At 40.7% G+C, this 22,194-nt stretch overlaps 1 protein-coding gene across 6 annotated transcripts in view; it reads left to right on the plus strand.

Moving 5' to 3' along the window:
* The window catches only part of WDFY3 (WD repeat and FYVE domain containing 3), a 128,005-nt gene that overhangs the window by 93,229 nt on the left and 12,582 nt on the right, over positions 1-22,194 (plus strand). For 5 of the 6 annotated variants that reach the window (XM_063415102.1, XM_063415103.1, XM_063415097.1 and 2 more), the window contains 23 exons: positions 44-223; positions 2,199-2,432; positions 3,570-3,669; positions 4,300-4,460; positions 4,991-5,220; positions 6,026-6,135; positions 6,972-7,154; positions 8,075-8,232; positions 8,677-8,754; positions 9,335-9,562; positions 10,365-10,418; positions 12,488-12,656; positions 13,262-13,425; positions 14,169-14,317; positions 15,289-15,409; positions 15,730-15,815; positions 16,077-16,157; positions 16,550-16,604; positions 16,946-17,065; positions 17,725-17,842; positions 18,949-19,055; positions 20,663-20,816; positions 21,897-21,988. In XM_063415102.1, the coding sequence (XP_063271172.1) occupies positions 44-223; positions 2,199-2,432; positions 3,570-3,669; positions 4,300-4,460; positions 4,991-5,220; positions 6,026-6,135; positions 6,972-7,154; positions 8,075-8,232; positions 8,677-8,754; positions 9,335-9,562; positions 10,365-10,418; positions 12,488-12,656; positions 13,262-13,425; positions 14,169-14,317; positions 15,289-15,409; positions 15,730-15,815; positions 16,077-16,157; positions 16,550-16,604; positions 16,946-17,065; positions 17,725-17,842; positions 18,949-19,055; positions 20,663-20,816; positions 21,897-21,988 (3,132 nt within the window). The remainder of the gene's footprint in view (positions 1-43; positions 224-2,198; positions 2,433-3,569; positions 3,670-4,299; positions 4,461-4,990; positions 5,221-6,025; positions 6,136-6,971; positions 7,155-8,074; positions 8,233-8,676; positions 8,755-9,334; positions 9,563-10,364; positions 10,419-12,487; positions 12,657-13,261; positions 13,426-14,168; positions 14,318-15,288; positions 15,410-15,729; positions 15,816-16,076; positions 16,158-16,549; positions 16,605-16,945; positions 17,066-17,724; positions 17,843-18,948; positions 19,056-20,662; positions 20,817-21,896; positions 21,989-22,194) is intronic. The other variant, XM_063415100.1, reaches the window with a different exon arrangement.

Here is a 22,194-nt window from a genome sequence, read left to right on the forward strand (position 1 = left end):
GTTGGTGCTGTCTGTGCTAATCTGGTTTTTGTTTCTCCCCCAGCCCTGGCAGTCAGAGGAGGAGGGCTCTTGGCTTCGGGAGTACCCCGTGACCCTGATGCAGTTCTTTCGGTATTTGTATCACAATGTTCCCGACCTCATCTCCTTGTGGATGAGTCCAGAGTTCCTGTGTGCCCTGGCAGCAACAGTGTTTCCTTTCAACATCCGACCTTACTCTGAGATGGTAGGAAATCCAACTTTCCTGGTCTATTTTTGGCATGAGTGTTACTTCTGAGGATTTATTTACCAGCCATACCAAGATAAAGCTCTGCTCACCTTGCACAAGGGATCATTATCAGGGCTGAGCTGGATGTTTTGTACTTGGGTTGTGGAGCTGAGAGAAGAATGTGTTAAATTGCAGGGCAGTTGTTGGGCAGCATTTTAGGGCCAGCAGACAGTTTGTTTGTTTTCTAGTGGACCATTATTTTCAATCGTATGAAAAATGTTAACTCAGATTTACAAAAGCAAAAGACACTGAGTCAGCTCTCTGCTCTGGAGGATGTCATGAAACCTAAAACCTCTTTTTCCTCACACTTCCCATTTCTGCTTTTGTGGCTTAACCACAAAGCAGTGTTTGTTCTTGTGTTTCCTGAAACTACTGAGTTCAAGCCAGGAGAGGGTGTGAACTCAACTTTGCTTGCATTGCTGCCTGAAGTTTTCTTTCAGCTTAGTGTCATTTGCAAATGATACTATTTCTAGAATATGAATGGAAAGGGAAAAAACAGATATTGCTAGCCAACATCTAAAAGTAATTCTGTTAAGAACACGGAAAGATAATTAGTCTAGAGGCTGCCAAATGCTAGAACTATGGAGAGTATGATAAAAAACTTCAGGAGATAATTAGTGGTGGTGTGCTGTTATTTTTGATGTCAATAAAAGTGGGAGACCAATTAACAGTGCCTGCTGGTGAGTGTCTCATAAAGACATGGGTTTTTTGCTTTTTTGTTAAACTTGTGTTTAAAGTAGATTCTAGGAGCTTGCTCTCAAAAAAAGGAAGTGCCACTTACAAACTGGCAATGCTGATTTGCCATTCACCTGTAGAGAGTTTTTGAGGAGCTTTTTGTCTCTGAGCAGGCTTTAACTATGAGATCCCTTGAAATTCTGTGTAGCTGCCTGGCCTTGAGCTCTTTGCTGTTTGAGGGTGCTCCTCTCTCCAAATTGCTTTACTCCTCTGCCCAATTGTGTAGTGGTGATCAGTGCCTGGTGAAAGAGCTGAATCACAGCCAGATTTCTGCCACAGAACATTATAATCTAAATTCAGCATGAGAGAAGATGCTTAACTTTTTAAAAGGTCTTTCAGCTTTTCTGAGACTGCTATTAAAAATAGAAAGAATGCATATTTGGACTTAATTTCTTGAAAATACTCTCCTGCTAAAGGAGACCAAATTTTCAAACATTTGGTTACTTGACATGTTAGCTGGCCATGCAAGAGGCTGTGGAGGGAAATCATATTGTCTCCTCTTTCATTTAAAGAAGGGACTTGCATAAAAAGAGTCTTCTGCATTTGACAGCTTTCATTACTGTTTGTGCTTTTGTTACAGTCCTCTTTAAGAGCTAGCCTTTCAAAAGGTTTCTGTTCATCAGAAATGGGAAAGCTGTGGAGACCCTTTTTTTTTTTCTTCTTCTTCTTTTAGAGATTTTTGGGAAACCGGCTTACCCATAACTGCACTCTGATGAAGGTATTGTATTAAAAGAAAAAAAAAAAGGCTCAGTTCCTTTTTTGTTTTATGTTATGTAAGCTTGATGGCCTTTTTTAGTTGCCTTTTGTCTTGGTTTTATTTTAACTGCTTTAGTCAATAACTTTTTCAAAACTTTTATTTTTTCCTTTTTTCCTTTTTTTTTCCTTTTTTTTTTTTGCAATGAGAACATTTATTTTTTGCCAAATATCTAAAAATCACCCAAGTCATTTTGTTGGTGAGGGAGCATGAAATGTAACTCATGCCAGGTCATTGTTTGCCTTGAGAATCCAAACCTGGATGTTTCCATGTTGGGGAACTGATCCTGAACATTACCATTTTCTAAAAAGATAATTTTAATGATTCATTCTTAAGAAGCAAAACGTGAAGTGAAATGCCCTTAGAAAGGCAAGCAAAGAACAGAGAAGTGAGGAAACTGCCATGAATTAGCCGATCTCAGTTTTAACACGCTGGTTTTTCCAGGTCACCGATCTGGACGATGAAGTTGGGTCCCCAGCAGAAGAGTTCAAAGCCTTTGCAGCTGACTCTGGCATGAACAGGAGCCAGTCAGAATATTGCAATGTGGGCACCAAGACCTACCTGACCAACCACCCTGCCAAGAAGTTTGTGTTTGATTTCATGCGTGTGATGATCATTGATAACCTGTGCCTCACCCCAGCCAGCAAACAGACTCCACTGGTGGACCTGCTGCTGGAGGTAGAGTTTCTTTGGGCTTTGTGGTTTGGTTTGGTTTTGTTATCTGGGCTTGGTTGTGACATTTTATTTCCCTGCAATGTTTTTTTCTGTTAACTTACAAAATTAGGTTAATGATGACTTGAGATTAGGTGGAATTGTCATGAAATAAGAGTGGAAAAAAAGAAAAGAAACACTGTTGTTTCATAAAGAGTGGTTTGCTCCCCTTTCTTTAATGGCTTGGAAAACCAACAGGAGAAGTTGTAGCTTTCCTCGAGTTTTATTTTTCTGGAGTATGATTCAGTGGTTAAACACCTTTCCAACCATGACATCTGTATTGACTTTCTTGAAAATATAAAACCCCTGCAGAAATATTAGGGGTGCTGTTTGTATTAGATAAAAAGAAATTGTGCCATAGGTGGTGCCAGTTAGATAAAAAGCCATATGAGGCCATTTACTATAAAACCTCACAAGATAACTGTGTTATCTTGCTGTAAATCAACTTCTGAAGTTCCTGGCGTTAGAAGAAACCTTTGTCCTGCTGGTGGTGAGGCAGGGGGGTGAGGAGTTCAGTTATTATTTAACTGCCTCCACCTTCAGACAACACCTTTTGAAATGTTCACTTCATATCACTTCTCATTCTCCTTGACCTACCTGGTAGTTACCTCATCTTAGTGTTGCTGAGTCTCCCTGATTTTTTTTGAAAGCTGCAGGAATTTTGGACGGTGCTTGCACGCTCGTACATCTCCTAACAAATTTCCTGGGGCACCTCTTTGCTGTCACAAAGGAAAACCAAGTGAAATGTCAGAAGATGTCAGTTCTCCCAGACACTGGGAGGCAGATTTGAGACCACGTTCAAGTGGCTGCAGTTCTTTTTCCAGCTCTTTTAACTTGTTATCACTTGTCAGTGTTACTGGCCCCTCAGCATAAATAGGATTGGGTGGGTACACACTGCTAAACTTATTGTTAATTCTCTTTCTATAACCTGAAAGTTGGATCTATCCCTTGATCCTCAAGCTTTATACTTGAGGCAGAATGTCATGAGGAAAAAAAAAAGTAGTTCATGGGAGCTGAGAGAAAAGGAAAACACCCAGAACACTCTCCCTCTTTTTTGCTCAGAGATTTGAATTATCCTAATATTATTTTAATATCTTTTTTTAGGCTTCTCCTGAAAGATCAACACGAACGCAGCAGAAAGAGTTTCAGACTTATGTTTTGGATGGAGTGATGGACCACCTACTTGCAGCTGATGTTTTATTGGGTAATACAGCAAAGTTTAATAACCAATCTATTGATTTGGACACAGCTTTTGATTCTGTGACTTTTTCTGGTTTGGTGTTCTGTTTTGTTGCAACTTGATCATCTTAATTTTCTTCTCCTGCCCTTTCCTTTGGTGTGTGAATGGTGTTGATGTGCTTGCATGTTCCTACCATAACCTTGGTTGTGCCAAATCTATAAAATAAGTTATTTTAAAAACTTAGGGGGGACCCAGTCACATTTTGTGGTGGCTTGCTGGGCATCCAGGAGCTCTTGGGCTGCTCTGCCTCCATCCCAGGAGGGGCTGGATGCTTTTCTGTTCAAACTTGCTTGTAAGGCTCCCCATTTCTTGCCCCAGCAGGAATTTTTCTTCCTGTGGGTGCAGTGCATTAATTAAAATAAATCCAGAATCATGTTTTAAGAATCATTTTGTAAAAGATAAAATTAAAAGTCCAGAACCTTGGGTGCTTAGATCAAAGAGAAAGTCCTATTGTAGGGAGGCCATGAGATTTTAGTGTTCATTGACTCTTTCTCTTTTATGGAAATCTAGAAAGCATAAACTAATGTGAATGTATTTATACAGATGGGGTTTTTTTGATAAATGTAGAAAACTTTGGGTTTTTTTATTACCTAGGTGAAGATGCATCTCTGCCCATCACGAGTGGAGGAAGCTACCAAGTGCTGGTGAACAATGTGTTTTATTTTACACAGCGTGTGGTAGACAAGCTTTGGCAGGGCATGTTCAACAAGGAATCCAAGCTTCTTGTGGACTTCATAATCCAGCTCATTGCACAGGTACCAGGGCTGTTTTACCCTGCCTTTAAAACCATTTTTGGGTTTTCTCATGTTTGGGTCAGCACAGAAATACACTTTTCTTTCTCAGGCTCACCCTCTCTTTACTGGCCTTTCTTAGCCCCTCTTTCTGTGAAGAGCAATTGAGCAAGAACTGCTCTCAGTTCACATTATTTCTTAGAATCCCCCAAAATAAACAATGAAATAGTTTATTTTGAATAAATTTCTCACAATTTTGAGAAGCTCCCTGAATTTCCCATTACATTTTTGGGAAGCTCCCTCACACAATTTTATTGGAGATTGTTAGAAGACTTAGTATTAGAAATCAGCATAGATATAGATGTTAAAGCTTATAGATGTTAAAGTTCTACGTGTTTAATCATTAATGTCATTTCAGTTCTTGAAATTCATGGGATTGACAGAGTAAAATGCCAATTTTGGAAAAGCAGCTTGGGTCAATTCAAGGGGAGATTGCTGCCAGTAAAATGAGTTGCTGCTACTTCTGATCATATTTTTTTTTTACTTCCCATCAGTCAAAAAGAAGATCTCAGGGACTCTCACTGGATGCCATTTATCACTGCCTGAACAGAACCATCCTGTACCAGTTCTCAAGAGCTCACAAAACCGTTCCTCAGCAAGTGGCTCTCCTGGATTCCCTGAGGGTCCTCACTGTGAACAGGAACTTGATTTTGGGACCTGGAAATCACGACCAGGAGTTCATCAGCTGCCTGGCTCACTGCTTGATTAATCTGCACGTAGGAAGGTAAATATCTTAGGCACAAATGCATTCTAGAACCAGGGCTGGGAAGTACTGAAATGACCTCTTTTTTTTACTCACCTTGCAAATAAGTCAGCAAATTTTGGAGGACTGTTTATAATTTTCCAGCCAGTGAATTGCAAGCAAGCTTAAGAAATTCATTTTGAGACAAAATTGGGTTTGAAGATCCTGGAAATAGAGAATATTTTTACCTCTTTTAAATACTGACAAATGCGTTTATCCAACTATTTTGTTGTTAACCTTTTATAAATCGAGATGTTATAAAGATAGAAGCAAACACTGGTGCTAGGTAATTAACAGCCAGAGGGTCCTGTCAGTGGATTTATTGTCTGTTGAATCATTTCATACAAGTTTAATATCTTGGTATTTCTTCTGTATAGCATTGAGTGAAGCCAGTCGTGCATTAAGTCAGGTGTCTGTGACAAATTTCCTGCATTGCTGCAAATGCCAGCCTGGCATTTTCATTTCTTCTTTCCAAGAAAATGCACAACTTGTGTTTTATCCAAAGACACTTGGCAACAGTCATCAAACCCCAGTGTTCCCCATTTCTGGCCTCGTCTGTTTTGTGTTTCTTCAAATGTCACCAGTGACACCAGTGTCCGTGGCACATCACCTCTCCATACACCTTCAGTTCAGCTTGTCAGAACTCAGATGGACAGAAATTAGGATGCTTTGCTGTAGCAGTGTTCATTAATCTTTGTGAATCTGATATACAATCAAAAGCTTTATCTTGGCTTGGGCTTTTGTGTCTTTTTATTCTGCTGGTTGTTAACCCGTTGTGTGTTTGCAGCAATGTCGATGGGTTTGGATTGGAAGCAGAAGCCAGGATGACAACTTGGCACATTATGATCCCCTCTGATATAGAACCAGATGGAGTCTACAGTCAGGATGTCAGTGAAGGTAATGTGAGCATGACAAAGCCACAGATGTCTCAAAATGCCACTTCTGTATTGTCACCACTGATCTTTTACCCCAGTGACTCAGGGCAGGGCGTTGTGTGTTACCCCGTTGCTCTCTGGAGGGGTGTGGGGGCTGTGTGTGTATAAAAATACAGAAAAAATACATTAAAAGACTCTTGGAAGTACCAAGAGTGGCACAGTGAGGATAAATTACTGTTTTGTTAAAATACTGAGAGCTCTTCATTGTTTTCTGGACATGCTCCAGAATTAGATATACAGTTTTATATGCACTGTTTTAAATGCAATAGAAGTGGCTCAGCTTAAGGTAAGAAATATATGGTGTAAACTATAAAATTACTATTTTGGGCATGCTTACAATCTTTCACTCAAAGCAAATTTATGAACTAGCTGTGGAAGAAAGTATGCAGTGATTCTTAAATGTGTGTATATAATATTTATGCAGGTACTTAGGCACATGTTTTATGTAAAAATGCTGAGGCATAATGTATGTGTAGAATTATATTTATATTTATATTTATAGACTCCTATAAGGTTTTTTCAATCTCATTTCGTTAATAGATGGGTGTGGGAGATGAGTCACAACTGATCAGAGCCAGTGTTTCAAATTCACAGAGGAAAAACTGCCAAAATTCATTGTTGGATGCTTTTTGATAACAGACATAATAGCAAAAAATACACTCTGGCCAAAGGCATTTCACACATCCTGCAAGGGGAGGAAACCACAGTGAAATCACAGAAATTCTTCATTTCACTACTGTAAAAACACCAATTGTACAAGCACTGAGGAGAACTTGTTGTGATCTTGTATTTATGCAGGTCGCCAGCTTCTTTTAAAAGCCATAAACAGAGTGTGGACAGAGCTGATCCACAGCAAAAAGCAGGTTTTGGAGGAGGTTTTCAAAGTGACACTGCCTGTCAATGATCGTGGCCAGGTGGATATAACTGTTGCCAGACCTTTCATTGAGGAAGCGAGTTTGAAGTGTTGGCAGAATCATTTGGGTAAGTCCTGACTGAGGATTTGTCTGTCCTGAGGGGTGGATTTCCTCAGAATGAACTGTATATGCTGGATATTTTAATATAGGCTTAACTTTTTTGTAGCTGTAAATACTCTATAAAGTGTGTGACACAGAATCCTTCAGAAACTGGACCATAAGCAGGATATTCTTACACTGCAGTGCACAGGGCTCTCTGTGAGTCAGCAAATGGCATTTTGTGGATTACAGGGCTTGAGCTCCTCCCCAGGAACCCTTGGATTGGGGTGACCTCTGTTGCCATTCCCAGGATTAGATGTGCCAGGCAGGGAGGGGGATCCTCTTGAGGATGTCTGGGTGCAGCCTGCAAACCATTCTGATGGGAAATGGGTGTCTGAGCAGTCCTTCTAATTCTTCTAATTCCTTCTAATTGGGAAATCTGTTCAGCATGGGAAGCAGTTCTGCAGGAAAAGGACCTGTAGCTCTGCATCCATGGAATAAAGATCAACTGATGCTTGACTGAATTAGAATTTAGACAGCAGAAATCACCTTGACTGAATTAGTATTTATTCTAATTCTAATTCTAATTTATTCAGCAGAAATCACAATTCCATAGATGTAACTTGATGATTTCAGAGTTCTGAAATAATTGAGGTTAACCTGGATGTACAGAAAACATACTTGGAAACCTGGGATATTATTTTTGCAGTCTCTGTGTTTCTGTGTCTTCCTGGCTGACGTTTGCTCAGGTTTCCAGTATCTCCCTGATGGCCACTAGATTGGCAGAAATATTTCCAGTATCTTCCTGATGGCCAGTAGATTGGCAGAAATAGTTTGAGTAGAGCTACACTTCTTTGAAGCAACAGAAAAGGTCATTCTATTTATAAAAAACAAGTATAATGGGAGGAAAACAGCTCTAAAAAGTGCTCCCAACACTTTGTTTTTCAGCTCATGAGAAAAAATGCATCAGCAGAGGAGAGGCTTTGGTTCCAACCACACAGTCCAAACTTTCCCGAGTCAGCAGCGGATTTGGCCTCTCCAAACTGACTGGTTCCAGGAGGAACCGCAAGGAGAGTGGGCTGAGCAAACACAACCTCTCCACACAGGTAATTAGCTGAAAATTCGTCAGTGGCTTTGAGAAATTAATGAATTCTCAGTGCTCTCAGTCCTTTTCTTGGTGAGCAGGCATACAGTGAAAGGGAAAGGGAAGAACTTAGCAAAGGGAGCTGACAGAAACTGTTCCTGGTTGTATCAGGAGAGGAAGCAATGAGTAAAAACAGAGATACCATGGGACAGAATGAGGAGGGATGGGTGTCTTGAGGATTCCCAGCAAACTAAGCACCATCCACAAAATATTACTTAAAAGGAAGAAAGCAAAAGTCTTTCTTAGTGCCAATCTTTGCTGTTTGGGAATGTTCTGAATGATTATATTAAAGAACTGCTCTTTGTGAGCAAGTTTAGTGAGGTGATGTATTCACAGGCTTTTCATTCAAACAGACTCTTGTTTATAAAATGTTATTATTCTGTCTGTCACCTTGTTTTTGTCCTAGGAAATTTCCCAGTGGATGTTCACTCACATTGCAGTGGTTCGGGACCTGGTTGATATGCAGTACAAAGAGTACCAGGAGGTATGGATGGCTTGCAGTGTTAATTACATACAGTTGTTATTTTTAAGGCGTTTTTAGATACAATCAAATAAACAAATGAGAGAATTCATTTTGGTCTGGTTGTAGATGAAAACTCTTGTAGCAATATCACAAATCTGAAATTGTTATAAGAAGTTTAAAGTTTTTAGAAGTGAAAAACAAAGCAGGGAACAAAAAGAGAAAGATTGGAAATAAACTGTCTTGCTAAAGCATTATAGAAAAACTAAGAGGAAATGTAGAGGAGCATTGTGTCTAAATGCTACTTTCACAGTAGCACAAAGAAAATGTTATGGTGTCATGCAGTGACAGAAAGTGCCTGATCTGTGCCTTCAGAATGAAATTGTTCCACCCTGTAGTGTCTGCCAAACGTTCCCAAAGACTGCTTGCTGAGCTAGGTGCTATAGATATAAGAAATAAATTCTGAGAGAAACAGGTCATTCAGAGGAATTTGTTAAAAAAAATTATCACCAAACTTTGCTTCACTGAACTCTCTCCTGTGCCAACAAGGCCAGGAACAATTCCTGGTTTCATTGTTAAACCCCCTTTCCAACCCCTGTCCCAGCGGCAGCAGAACGCGCTCAGGTACGTGACGGAGGAGTGGTCGCAGATCGAGTACGAGCTGCTGCGGGAGCGGGGGCTCTGGGGGCCCCCCATCGGCTCCCACCTCGACAAGTGGATGCTGGAGATGACCGAGGGCCCCTGCAGGATGAGGAAGAAGATGGTGCGGAATGACATGTTCTATACTCAGTACCCCTACATGCCCGAGGCTGAGCAGGAAACAAACCTGCTGGTAAGCGTGCAGGAGTTTGGGATGGGGGTTAGAGGCTCTGTTGTAAAATGTTTGGGGTGTTTTTTTATAGTTTTTTTCTTAAGGAATGTATTTCACTCTGTTCTGTCTGTCTGCCGAAATGGTTGGTAAAGTCCAGTTGTTCCTCGTGATGTATTTAGGGAAGGGATTGAATCACTTGGCTCAAAACCAAGCAAACTTGGAGAGATGGAAGTGTAAAGTGAGGTGTGCTGAGTGATCCTGCAAGCAAACAGCACAGGCATCTGCACAAGCCCCCAGAGGCTGAAAGTACCAGAACTGTGTGAGGTTCAGTCTGGAATCTTGGCCCTGATCATGTGAAAACAGGGATTTGAAAAAGAAAACAGGCTACAGGCCTTGGTTTGGGTGCACTTGGAAAGTGTGTTATCATCAATCCATGAAGAAAAAGATGGGCTGTGTAGCAGAAATGTGTGTGGCCTTTGGAAGCTTAGCAGTTAGTTCCTGTTAATTTGGGAGCACTGTTTTCAATAAATGAAGCAGTCTTTATTGTGTCTTTTTAGGCATGCATGTATGCATGCAGGATTTTTTTCTCTCAAATTATGCCTGAGTGTCAAATTCCTTTAAAAAAGCAGGGAAAACATAGAAGTCAGTCAATTTGATTATTTTTGATTTTTAGATATCAGTTAGATATTTTTGCCTGCTTGTGGTCTGACACACAGTAGCTGTAGTGACAATCTAATGACATGAGATAGAGAACATGCCATCATACATTCTTCTCAAAAGTGTTCTTTCTCTGATGCTTATGTAATTGATGCCCTGTTTCCAGTCTGACTTCTCAAGCAGACTTCCTGAGACACCTGATGATACCATTCCTCAAAAGGTAAAGAAACAAGTAACACTGACCAAAAGAATGTGAAATAAATACAACTTCTCCTGCATGTTAGGCAGTCTTAACAAGGCTTCTACGTTTGGCTTTCAACTTGCTCTTCCAGTAAATAATTCCAGACCTGAGGGTGTTTTTAGTAATCACGTTAGAAGATGTTACTGTGCTGTCCTCAACCTTCACCTAATAAAACTTTCCGTAGCCCTTCCCTTCTGTGCTGCACACTAACGGGCTGTGTTGGGCTGTTGTCACCGTGTGGAGTGTTGTGGCTTTGGGACCTCAAACTACTGGCAGTGGGACACGTTTAGTAATGGGCAACACTTGGAAGCACTTCTGGGAAAGTGTTTCCTTCTACGAGAGGATCTGGGAGTGTTTTTTCTCCTTTTTGGCCATAATGGGCTTTAAAAGGCTGATTTGTGTTAAAGCCCATATTAATGTTGTCTCAGCTGACTCTTCTCCGTTTTGCTATTAATAAAATGCACAGATTTGCTTAGAAAATATGAATCCTGTCTTGGAAAGAGCAGACGTGCTTGGAAGTGGCTTCTCTGCAAGTATTTCAGTATTATGCCTCTCTCTGTTAATTAGAATTGCAGTCTTGCCCATCACTAAGTACAGTGTGTAATGTGCATTCACTCATTTTGAATTACCCTCAACAATAAACTAATTCATATAAACACAAGTAATTCTATTATACAGAATATTCTAATATAAATTGTTACTGTTTTCCTTTCTTCACCTTAGCAGTGCTATAAAGGATTTCTCTTTGTGGGTTATACATAAGTTGTTTGCACAAATATTTTAAGCATTGTTTAAGTGGCAATTTTGTGCTGATAAGGAGTGAAGACTTGGTTAAACATAAGAGAGCAAATTAAATTACAGTGCCTTGAATTTTTGATTTTTGGGGGCAGCCAATTTGACCTGAATAATAAAATATCTGTATCTTTATTATCCCGACCATCAACTTGTGGTAAAGTTAGTTTGATTTCTATTCTGAATGTTGCTTCATTAATTAAGTGAGGAACAAAGTGAGGTAAGAATTACTCTCTGATGAGGGTTGGGATGAAGAGGAAGGAAACATCACACATACAACAAAAACCAAAACAACAACAATGAACAAAGTAAAAACAAACTACCAAAAACACCACACAAAGATACAAACAGTGCTCAAAGAATTACTTCAGGTACATGCATATTCTCATGCCAGTCTCCTGCCATAAGCCATCAGAAACTTTACTAAAAGGAGCAACTGAATTAATGAAGAATTTTTGAGTTTTAAAGCCAATCCCTGAGCGCTTTTAGTTCATATGAGCTTCCACATGCTGTATCTTCTTGAGGCAATTTTTTATTCAGATTACTGCCTAACAAAGAAGTCAGCTGGCTGACAAATAAACTGCATATGTTAGTAGGGAGTTAAAAAATGATCAAATGGCCTTCTGAGCAATCAGTCTAAGCACAAGAATCGCAGCCTTTTATGTGAGTTCATGACTGGCTACACTTACTCCCCATGCTGTGGGGAGGGCTTTTCATCCGCAGGCTTTTCTGCATCCCCACTATTGCTTGAGTAGCTGTAGCTCCTTGCAAATTACCCAAAATTACAGATGAGAGTAATTATCTCATTACAGATGAGAGCTCCTGAGGAGTGTCTGTTCCTGCCTGTGTCAGTGTGTGAGCACGCACAGAACACACAATGGGCACACACAGAACACACGATGGGCACGAATAAAACACTCGATGGGCACACACAGAACACTCGATGGGCACGCACAGAACACACGATGGGCACACACAGAACACACGATGGGCACGCACAGAACACACGATGGGCACGCACAGAACACACGATGGGCACGCACAGAACACACGATGGGCACGCACAGAACACACGATGGGCACGCACAGAACACACGATGGGCACACACAGAACACACGATGGGCACGAATAAAACACACGATGGGCACACACAGAACACACGATGGGCACCCCCTGCCCCTCAAACACCAGCACAGAGGGGCTGGGTCAGAGCTGGCTGACCAAAGGCTTTCTCTTTATTCCTGTTGTTCCCAAGAAACCGGCGCGCTACCGCCGAGCCGTCAGCTACGACAGCAAGGAGTACTACATGCGGCTGGCGTCGGGGAACGCCGCCGTGCTGCAGGACGCCATCGAGGAGAGCAGCGTGGGGGAAACCGCCCAGCAGGAGCCCGAGCACGGCGAGGACACCATCGCCAGGGTCAAAGGTCAGGGCTTGGCTGGTCGCCTGTCACCGTGAGGTTTTGCTGGTCTGCCGAGAGTTCAGATTAAAGTAGGAGTGTGCGCCTTCTCACGCTCGTGTAAACAAGGAGATTGTGTTTGTAAATGTTGTCATTGTTTTCACATTCTTCTCCAAGGGGAAGAATGACTGTGTGACACTCCCTTCACATTCTTCTCCAAGGGGAAGAATGATTGTGTGACACTCCCTTCACATTCTTCTCCAAGGGGAAGAATGATTGTGTGACACTCCCTTCACATTCTTCTCCAAGGGGAAGAATGATTGTGTGACAGTCCCTTTGGCCAATGCGGTTGAGAGGTGAGAATACCACTCTCCAATCCATGGTCACTTTGCTAAAAGTATCAAATAAGAAGTAACAAACAAAGCAGAGATTCTTCTCTGCTGCTTGCTGCTCTCCCAAAATTCCTGACTCTGTGTGTTACTTGAGCAAGGCTAGCAGCGACAGTCACCTCGTGAGTTCACGTGAAGTCCTGCAGGACTCTTGTTTGTCTCTCTTAGCGTTGGGTCAGTGATTTGAAAGATTAGAGGTTTAGCAAAATTCATTTTTTATTATTTCTCTCTGTTCTTTTCCAGGCCTGGTGAAGCCTCCCCTGAAACGCTCTCGCTCTGCTCCTGATGGAGGAGACGATGAGAGCCAGGACCAGTCACAGGATCAGATTGCTGAGGGGAGTTCCATTGATGAGGAGGAGAAGACTGACAATACAACTTTGCTGCGACTTCTTGAAGAAGGAGAGAAGGTACTGTGTATTTCAAACACTCTAAAAACTCAATGCATTGGAATTTCTTCATTATGTGCCCCAAGCATGAATAAATGTCCTGTGTGCTTTCCTTGATCTGTATATTTCATTATTTCATCAGCTTCTTCCTTAAAATGTGTACTTTGTGTGCCTGACCCTAAAAATGCTGTACTGGGAACTTTTTTTTAAACCTTCTGCCTGCAAAGGAAAAATTCACCTGTCCTGAAATTAAGGCTATCCCTTGTTTGGTTTGTTGTCCTGTCAACTTAATGATCAGGATAGAAAATAAACATTGAAAATATAAGTACTGAACATAGCACACTAATTAATTGTTGTCTTCATTAGAATGGAAAACATTGAAAAGCAGTATCTTATCCCCAAAATCAGTATTGATTTACCATGCTGTGTATTTGGTATTTCAGACTTGATCCATCTGAAGTATATCATTAAATAGCGTTGTGGTCATGGCTGAGGAGGCTGCAGGCTGTAAAATATGTTCAGGCAGTGTATTACAAGTGGATAAACTGGTAAATAGATACATTTATATCATATCAGTGAGGTTTTATCCAACATCCTCCCCAGTCACTAGTCACTGGCATTAGGTGTGATTAAAGGAGAGGCTGACAGGATTTTTGCTGAATGTACAAGCAATAAAGCAGTGTCTGGGATCTGTTCTAGCAGAGCAGATTTCTGAGCCTGTTCTCCTTAACCTGCCCTCCCTAATGCCCTGCCTTTGCTCCCAGATCCAGCACATGTACCGCTGTGCTCGGGTGCAGGGCCTGGACACCAGCGAGGGGCTGCTCCTCTTTGGCAAGGAGCACTTCTACGTCATCGACGGCTTCACCATGACGGCCACCAGGGAGATCCGCGACATCGAGACGCTGCCGCCAAAGTGAGTACGGCACTGGGGCTGCCCTGGTCCCCACGAGCCTGAGCCTCCTCACCACAAGCACTCAGTGAGGTTTCTGAGGAGTTAACTCCAAAATAATGTAAGATACAGGAAGACCTCGGGTGCTGAGCAATTTGTAATATCATGTATTGTGAGAATCAGCTGTTTCTGTAACTGGACTCTCATACGAATTCTTCTAATTTCTCTTCTTTTTAATCACTTCTCTCTTGCCTGACCCTAAAAATTCTGTACTGGAAGCCTTTTTTTTAACCTTCTCTCTGCAAAGGAGAAGTTTGGTTTGTTGTCCTGTCAACTTAATGATGCAAAGGAAAAGTTTGGTTTGTTGTCCTGTCAACTTAATGATGCAATGGAAAAGTTTGGTTTGTTGTCCTGTCAACTTAATGATCAGGATAGAAAATCAACATTGAAAATTTGGTTTGTTGTCCTGTCAACTTAATGATCAGGATAGAAAATAAACATTGAAAATATAAGTGCTGAACTTGGCACACTGTTCCTAATTAATTGTTGCCTTCATTAGAATGGGAAACCTTGAAAAGTAGAATTTTATCCCCACAATCAGTATTGATTTACCATGCTGTGTATTTGGTGTTTCAGACTTGGTCCATCTGAAGTATATCATTAAATATACCATCTTGGTCCATCTGAGAATCAACTGTTTCTGTAACTGGACTCTCAGACAAATTCTTCTAATTTCTCTTCTTTTTAATCACTTCTCTCTTGCCTGACCCTAAAAATGCTGTACTGGAAGCTTTTTTTTAATCTTCTCTCTGCAAAGGAAAAGTTCACCTGTCCTGAAATTAAGGCTATCCCTTGTTTGGTTTGTTGTTCTGTCAACTTAATGATCAGGATAGAAAATAAACATGGAAAATATAAGTGCTGAACTTGGCACACTGTTCCTAATTAATTATTGCCTTCATTAGAATGGGAAACCTTGCCTGTTTGTTCCTTTACAGGATGCATGAGCCAATCATACCTAGGGGAGCAAGGCAAGGTCCAAGTCAGCTCAAAAGGACTTGCAGCATTTTCGCATATGAAGATATCAAGGAGGTGCATAAAAGGAGATACCTCTTGCAGGTAACTTGGACACCATGTTTGGAGTGTTTTGATGATGTAATTTTTAAAAAATGAAAGTCAATAAAAAGCTGATGAGTATTTAGAAAGTGAAGCTGTTGCCTGTGTTGAAATTGAAGCGTTTAAGTTGGGCATCCTTGTTGGAACTTAGCCAGGTTTAGTTTATTGGGGGTTTTAGTCAGTGTCAGTGGTCCAAAAATAAAACATTTGGTTGCACTAAGCAAAGTCTGCTTCACCAGAACTTGGTGCCACCTGTGCCTGACCTGCAGAGGTGACAAGAAAATAAGTTAATGTTGATGTGGGTTTGTCCTCTTTGTTTTCAGCCAATTGCAATTGAAGTTTTCTCAGGAGACGGACGGAACTATCTTCTAGCTTTCCAGAAAGGGGTTAGGAACAAAGTTTATCAAAGGTATCGTAAAATAAATTAGAACATTTACCATGAATGTTTGCAAATACCTGTGTGGGGTTTTCTTTGGTGCCTGCTGGCACCTTACTGCTGCAGGGAAGAGCCACTAGAAGGCACTGCATGCCTTCAGAGAGAGCAGGCTCCTGCGGTTTTGTTGTGGAGCTGCTCCAAAGGAAGTCTGTAGCTGTACTAAATGCACGGTGCTTCTCAGGAGATGGCATTCCAGGGACAGAAACATTAATCATAATCTTTTAACTGCTGCAGGTTTTTGGCTGTGGTGCCATCTCTGACCGACAGCTCGGAGTCGGTGTCCGGGCAGAGACCAAACACCAGCGTGGAGCAAGGGTAGGTGGTTCTGCTCCCCTCAGCCTCTGTGGCTCAGCAGTCCCCAGTAAATGATGCTTGGATTGTCTGCAGAGTATCAGAATTAACATGAGTGTACAGATACATTCTGAGAGGAATTGGAGTGCTGAAGCCATCAGAGTTATCCAAGCTGTTAAAAATATTTCACTCATCAGCCACCACTTGCACTGAATTGCATAATTAACATGCATCATTTTTACAGTGTGTGTTTAGAATTCTAAAAAAAGGCACTGCTAAAGCAGAAAGGAACAGAGACATGATCCTCTAATTGTTGCAATTTATAACTTTCAAGTTTGAAATGTTGGGTTGACTTGTGAAGATGTAACCCACCTCTTACTGCAAAATCAAAAAATTCACTTTCTTCTTCCCGCTAGGTCTGGCTTGCTTAGCACTTTAGTGGGAGAAAAATCTGTTACTCAAAGATGGGAAGTAAGTATGAAAATGTTGCAGTAGTTTTTTTATATTAAATTCCACATTTTGTAGTGATACATAAATGATCAGTACACATAAGTTGCATCCTCCTCTTCTAACAGGTGGAACACACTGTTACAGAAAGTGTATCTCAGCATTTAATTTTTAGTATTTCATGATATCATCAAATAGGAAATGGTTCTACTGAAAATGCAGGGGGAGGGCTGTAGTAAAAGCAGAGTGAGCATTGCAATATTGAAGTAAATTCTTAAGTTTGGGGAGGCTGCACATTGGCAGTCTGGCAGGTTTGATTGTTGTGAAGTGAAAACTTCACTCTGCTGTTATCTGTCTTCCTTTAGAGAGGAGAAATCAGTAATTTCCAGTACCTGATGCACTTGAACACTCTGGCTGGCAGATCCTACAACGACCTCATGCAGTACCCTGTGTTTCCCTGGATCCTGGCAGACTACGACTCAGAGGTAAATAAAACATCTTCTCAGTAATCTTTTATAAGCTGGAGGTTGCTCTTTTGTTTCTCCCTCTTCCCAGCAGGGAGGGTATTAGAGAATCTTGGCTGTGCTGATTTTCCAGATGTTGTTGGTGTGTGCACTGGTGAGGGCTGGGATCCAGACACTTTTGCCCCTGTGCCTTGCAGCAGTTCCTGTAAATGTCTGCATTGGCTTTAAACTGATTATCCTGAAGTTAAACCCACAGAGAAATCATCCTTGTCTGTGGTAGGGGCTACTAGGAAATCTGGCCCCACAGGGAAAGAATTTGCTTTTGAAAAAGGTGAAATATCCTATTAATGCTTTCCTGGAGAGCCATTGCTACCAACCAGACCATTATATAAAATATTGCTTGGGGGCTTCTCTAGTATTTGTGAAAAAATTAGGGGGAATTGGGGACAGGATAAGAGGAGCAGGGATAAAAGTTCTGCAGAGCCCAGATGAGGTTTAAAATAAAACACGCTGGCGCTCCTGGATCAGACTGAGGGAGTGTTTTAAGCAAATCCAACATTGCACTTGCTGTGTGTGTAGAAGGCAGAGATAACAGGTAGGTGGTGTTAACTGTGGTAATCAGCAGTGCTGAAAGGATGTGGTTTGGTTTTATAAAACTGTTTTCTGTTTTATTTTTAAAGGAACTGGATCTTACAAATCCCAAAACCTTCAGAAACCTGGCCAAGCCCATGGGAGCTCAAACAGAGGACAGGTTAGCCCAGTACAAGAAGAGATACAAGGATTGGGAAGATCCCAATGGTAAATAATAATAATAATAATCCATCCTGCAGAAAGAGCAGAGGAACGTGTGCCTGGCATCTCAGAGTTTTTATAGTGTGGGTAGAGAGATCTGGATGTGGATGTGCAGAGCTCTGCCACGTTTTTTTAGTGAATGTCCAACAAAGACTAAATTAAAACAAATGGACATTGGCTTTCTTTTCTGTGTTGTTTGTTTTAAATCCAAATAACAGCTTTGTTCATATGTAAAAACAAAGAACAGTTGCACATTTAGATGAGTTTAACATTATCTAAAGAGTGGAATGGGCAGGCACATGAAGCACACAACCAGTTGTGTCTGCTAATACAGTTTGATTGTTGCTGCATGAAAATTAGAAGTACAAAGAATGCAAATTCTTCTGCATTAGCAGTATTCTAGCTTTTTCCTTTCTAATCTTAAAGTCTGTTTTTTGGCTAAAGAAACAGCATCTTCTTAGCTAAAAAAGCCTCAGAATGAGATGCAGTTAAGTTACCTATTCATGATTTTAGAGCTTCCTTATATATTGAAAATAAAACTATTGTGTTTGGCAAGACAAGTTTTCTTGTGTGCTTTGATTAAAGATAAGAGCCTGTTTAACCACTGCAGTGCTGTTCTGTATCAAGCAGCAGTAGGTGGCAAAGACATTTCTAGAAATAAATCAGTATTTTCCAAGTGTGCTAGTAAAACATGTACAAAATATTTAGGCAACAGTTCTCATATGTATTTCTGCCCAGGATTTTAAATCCATGGTAAAAAATAAGATCAAAAATTAAAAAAGATCTTTTTAAAAACGTTTCTTTGGCAGAAATCACCATAGTCGCACTGCAACATTTCAATTAAAAATAAAAATAAAATAAAAATAAAATAAAAATGAGCAACCATTCAGTACTGCTTTGCAGAACCCTGTTGAATTAGCCCAGACTGCAGTGACAAAACATAAAACCTTCAGACATCTGAGAATGATAATTACAAATTCCAGTTTTGAATGTGTCCAAGGCCACAGAGTGATCAAAATACAGTGTTTTTTGTTGGGTTTTTTTTTCTATTAGTACTGATTCTGTCACTTAACTACTTTATTTCTCCTGTGTTTGTGATTTTTAATCTGCAGGGGAAACCCCAGCTTATCACTATGGGACCCACTATTCCTCAGCCATGATCGTGGCTTCCTACCTGGTCCGGATGGAGCCTTTCACTCAGATTTTCTTGAGGTTACAGGTAAAAATTGCAGCACCTCACTTCAAGTTTCTTGCCTGCTGTGCATTTCAGATATCACTGGGAAATAAGATCGGTCAGCTTTGTTTTCATCAAATTTCATAGAAGAAATAGCTTCCAGCAGAGTTCTTATTGCCTGGCAGGTTTTTGATGTGGCTTTTTAAAAGATGTGATGGAATTCACCTTTTTTTTTCCTTGTAGTTTGAACATTCTTCTGAATGTACACAAAACAAAGTGTCAGCAGACAAAAACCTAAGCAAATTTTATTGTGAAAAAGACAAAAACCTAAACAAATTTTGTTGTGAAAAAGACAAAAACCTAAACGAGCTTTATTGTGAAAAAGAAAAAAACTTAAACGAGTTTTATGGTGAAAAAGACAAAAACCTAAACGAGCTTTATTGTGAAAAAGACAAAAACTTAAACGAGTTTTATGGTGAAAAAGACAAAAACCTAAACAAGTTTTATGGTGAAAAAGACAAAAACCTAAACAAGTCTTATGGGGAAAAAGACAAAAACTTAAACGAGTTTTATGGTGAAAAAGACAAAAACTTAAACAAGCTTTATTGTGAAAAAGTCAAAAACCTAAATGAGTTTTGTTGTGGAAAAAGACAAAAACCTAAACGAGTTTTGTTGTGAAAAAGACAAAAACCTAAACGAGTTTTATGGTGAAAAAGACAAAAACCTAAACAAGCTTTAGTGTGAAAAAGACAAAAACCTGAACAAGTTTGATTGTGAAAAAGACAAAAACCTAAACGAGTTTGATTGTGAAAAATAACTTGCAGTTTCTCTGAAAATACTTGAGATCAGGCAGATGATTCTTCTCTCAAAACTCTGTCCATCTGTCCCTCCATTTTCTGTTACCGCGTACCTGAAAGCAGCGGGGCCGCTCAGATCGGCCGCGTTAGCGGAACGTTCTGGTGCCTCCCCTTGGCTGAGGATGCTGTGATTTGGCAGAGGATGTTGTGATTTAGGCAGAGGATGCTGTCATTTGGCAGAGGATGTTGTGATTTGGGCAGAGGATGCTGTGATTTGGGCAGAGGATGCTGTGATTTGGGCAGAGGATGCTGTGATTTGGGCAGAGGATGCTGTGATTTGGGCAGAGGATGTTGTGATTTGGGCAGAGGATGTTGTGATTTGGGCAGAGGATGCTGTGATTTGGCAGAGGATGCTGTGATTTGGCAGAGGATGTTTGATTTAGGCAGAGGATGTTGTGATTTGGCAGAGGATGCTGTGATTTGGGCAGAGGATGTTGATTTAGGCAGAGGACGCTGTGATTTGGCAGAGGATGTTGATTTAGGCAGAGGACGCTGTGATTTGGCAGAGGATGTTGATTTAGGCAGAGGATGCTGTGATTTGGCAGAGGATGCTGTGATTTGGGCAGAGGACGCTGTGATTTGGCAGGGGACGCTGTGATTTGGCAGAGGATGCTGTGATTTGGCAGAGGATGCTGTGATTTGGGCAGAGGATGTGATTTGGCAGAGGATGTTGATTTAGGCAGAGGATGTTGATTTAGGCAGAGGATGCTGTGATTTGGCAGAGGATGTTGATTTAGGCAGAGGATGTTCTGATTTGGCAGAGGATGTTGATTTTGCCCTCTCTGTGCCCGGCAGGGCGGGCACTTTGACCTGGCTGACCGCATGTTCCACAGCGTGCGCGAGGCCTGGTTCTCCGCCTCCAAGCACAACATGGCAGACGTCAAGGAGCTCATCCCTGAGTTCTTCTACCTCCCCGAGTTCCTGCTCAACTCCAATAATTTCGACCTGGGTAAGCGAGAAAAGGGCTTGGTGGGTGAGAAAACAGAGACAGACACATTTCAGCTGTCTTCTCAAGCAAGGAGTGTTCATTTTAAACAATTAATACAAAATATCTTCTGAGAGTTGCAGAACTAGTTAGTCCCTGAGAGGATTTTTTGAGGTGTTTTTTTATCAATTTCAGATTTTTTTACCAGTTCAAAATGCACAAATAAACATATTTTACTTGGAGTTTCTCTGCTTTGCATTTTTCTCCATGTAACCTAGTCGATGATGGTGTTTGCCATCTTTGTTATTTTTCTAAGCTTCTCAAAATTTGTTTGACAAATCTTCACTTTTGGAACTTCATTTGAAAATATTCCCAAAGGTTTTTTGAATTGTCACAGTGATTATTCAACAGGAGTCATGTAGGAGACCTGTTTGTTGGAGGTTCATAACTTACTGTATGTCACTCTTAACAGTGGCATTAAGCTTTTATATTCTGAGCTCTGTGCTGTGAATCTAATAGCAATAATCAAGATTAATCAAAGCATAGATTTTAATGGCCTCAAAGCCTGTATTCCAAATCTATTGTAAGAGGTTGGAAGCACAGCCTTACAAAAAAAGAGAAGCAAAACCCAAAGAACACCCTGCAGAACCTCTCCCAGTTGTAGTTTACACAATGTGGGTAATAATAATACTCACATTTTACAGAATGTGGGTATTACTGAAAAAATACTGAGCTCTTGTCCACTTATCTTTGTATCTGATAAATTTGGAGTGTAACCATTGGAAATTCTTCACTGAGTATTTGGACCAAGAGTAGAAAAGGGTTTTTAGGAACACTGAAGTTATTTTCCTCTTCAGAAGCCTTAGTGGGTATTTGGATTCTTTCTCCTGAAAGCAATCTTACATGAACAATTGAGGCAGAGTTTTTCATGTTTTATTGCCAGACATTTAAAACCAAGATAGTATTTTTAAAAAAACACTGAAACAGCTTTCTTTATACATACAAGATACTAGAATATGATTTTTTTTCACTTTTTTTAACATTTGCTGCTGTAGTTCAGTTTCAGTGCTTCTAAATTTTTTCCTTCTTTTTGTTTTTGATTAGGTTGTAAACAAAATGGCACTAAACTGGGTGATGTAATACTCCCTCCATGGGCAAAAGGAGATCCTCGTGAGTTTATCAGAGTCCATCGGGAGGTAATTGGAATTTTAATGGTGACAGTAGAAAATATCTATTGGGACTTTGCACTGCACATTCATTAATCCAAGCTCAGTTTGTGCAGTCTGTGAGTTCAGGGTTGTCTGATTGTTGCCAAGGTCTGTAGAACCGGTGTTTCTCTCCCCTTCCTTTTTCCCTACAGAGTATTTTGAGTCAAGACTTGCTTCAATGCAAAGCTTTATCC

The sequence above is a fragment of the Prinia subflava genome, chromosome 18 (genome assembly GCF_021018805.1).
Source record: "Prinia subflava isolate CZ2003 ecotype Zambia chromosome 18, Cam_Psub_1.2, whole genome shotgun sequence".
Lineage (NCBI taxonomy): Eukaryota > Metazoa > Chordata > Aves > Passeriformes > Cisticolidae > Prinia > Prinia subflava.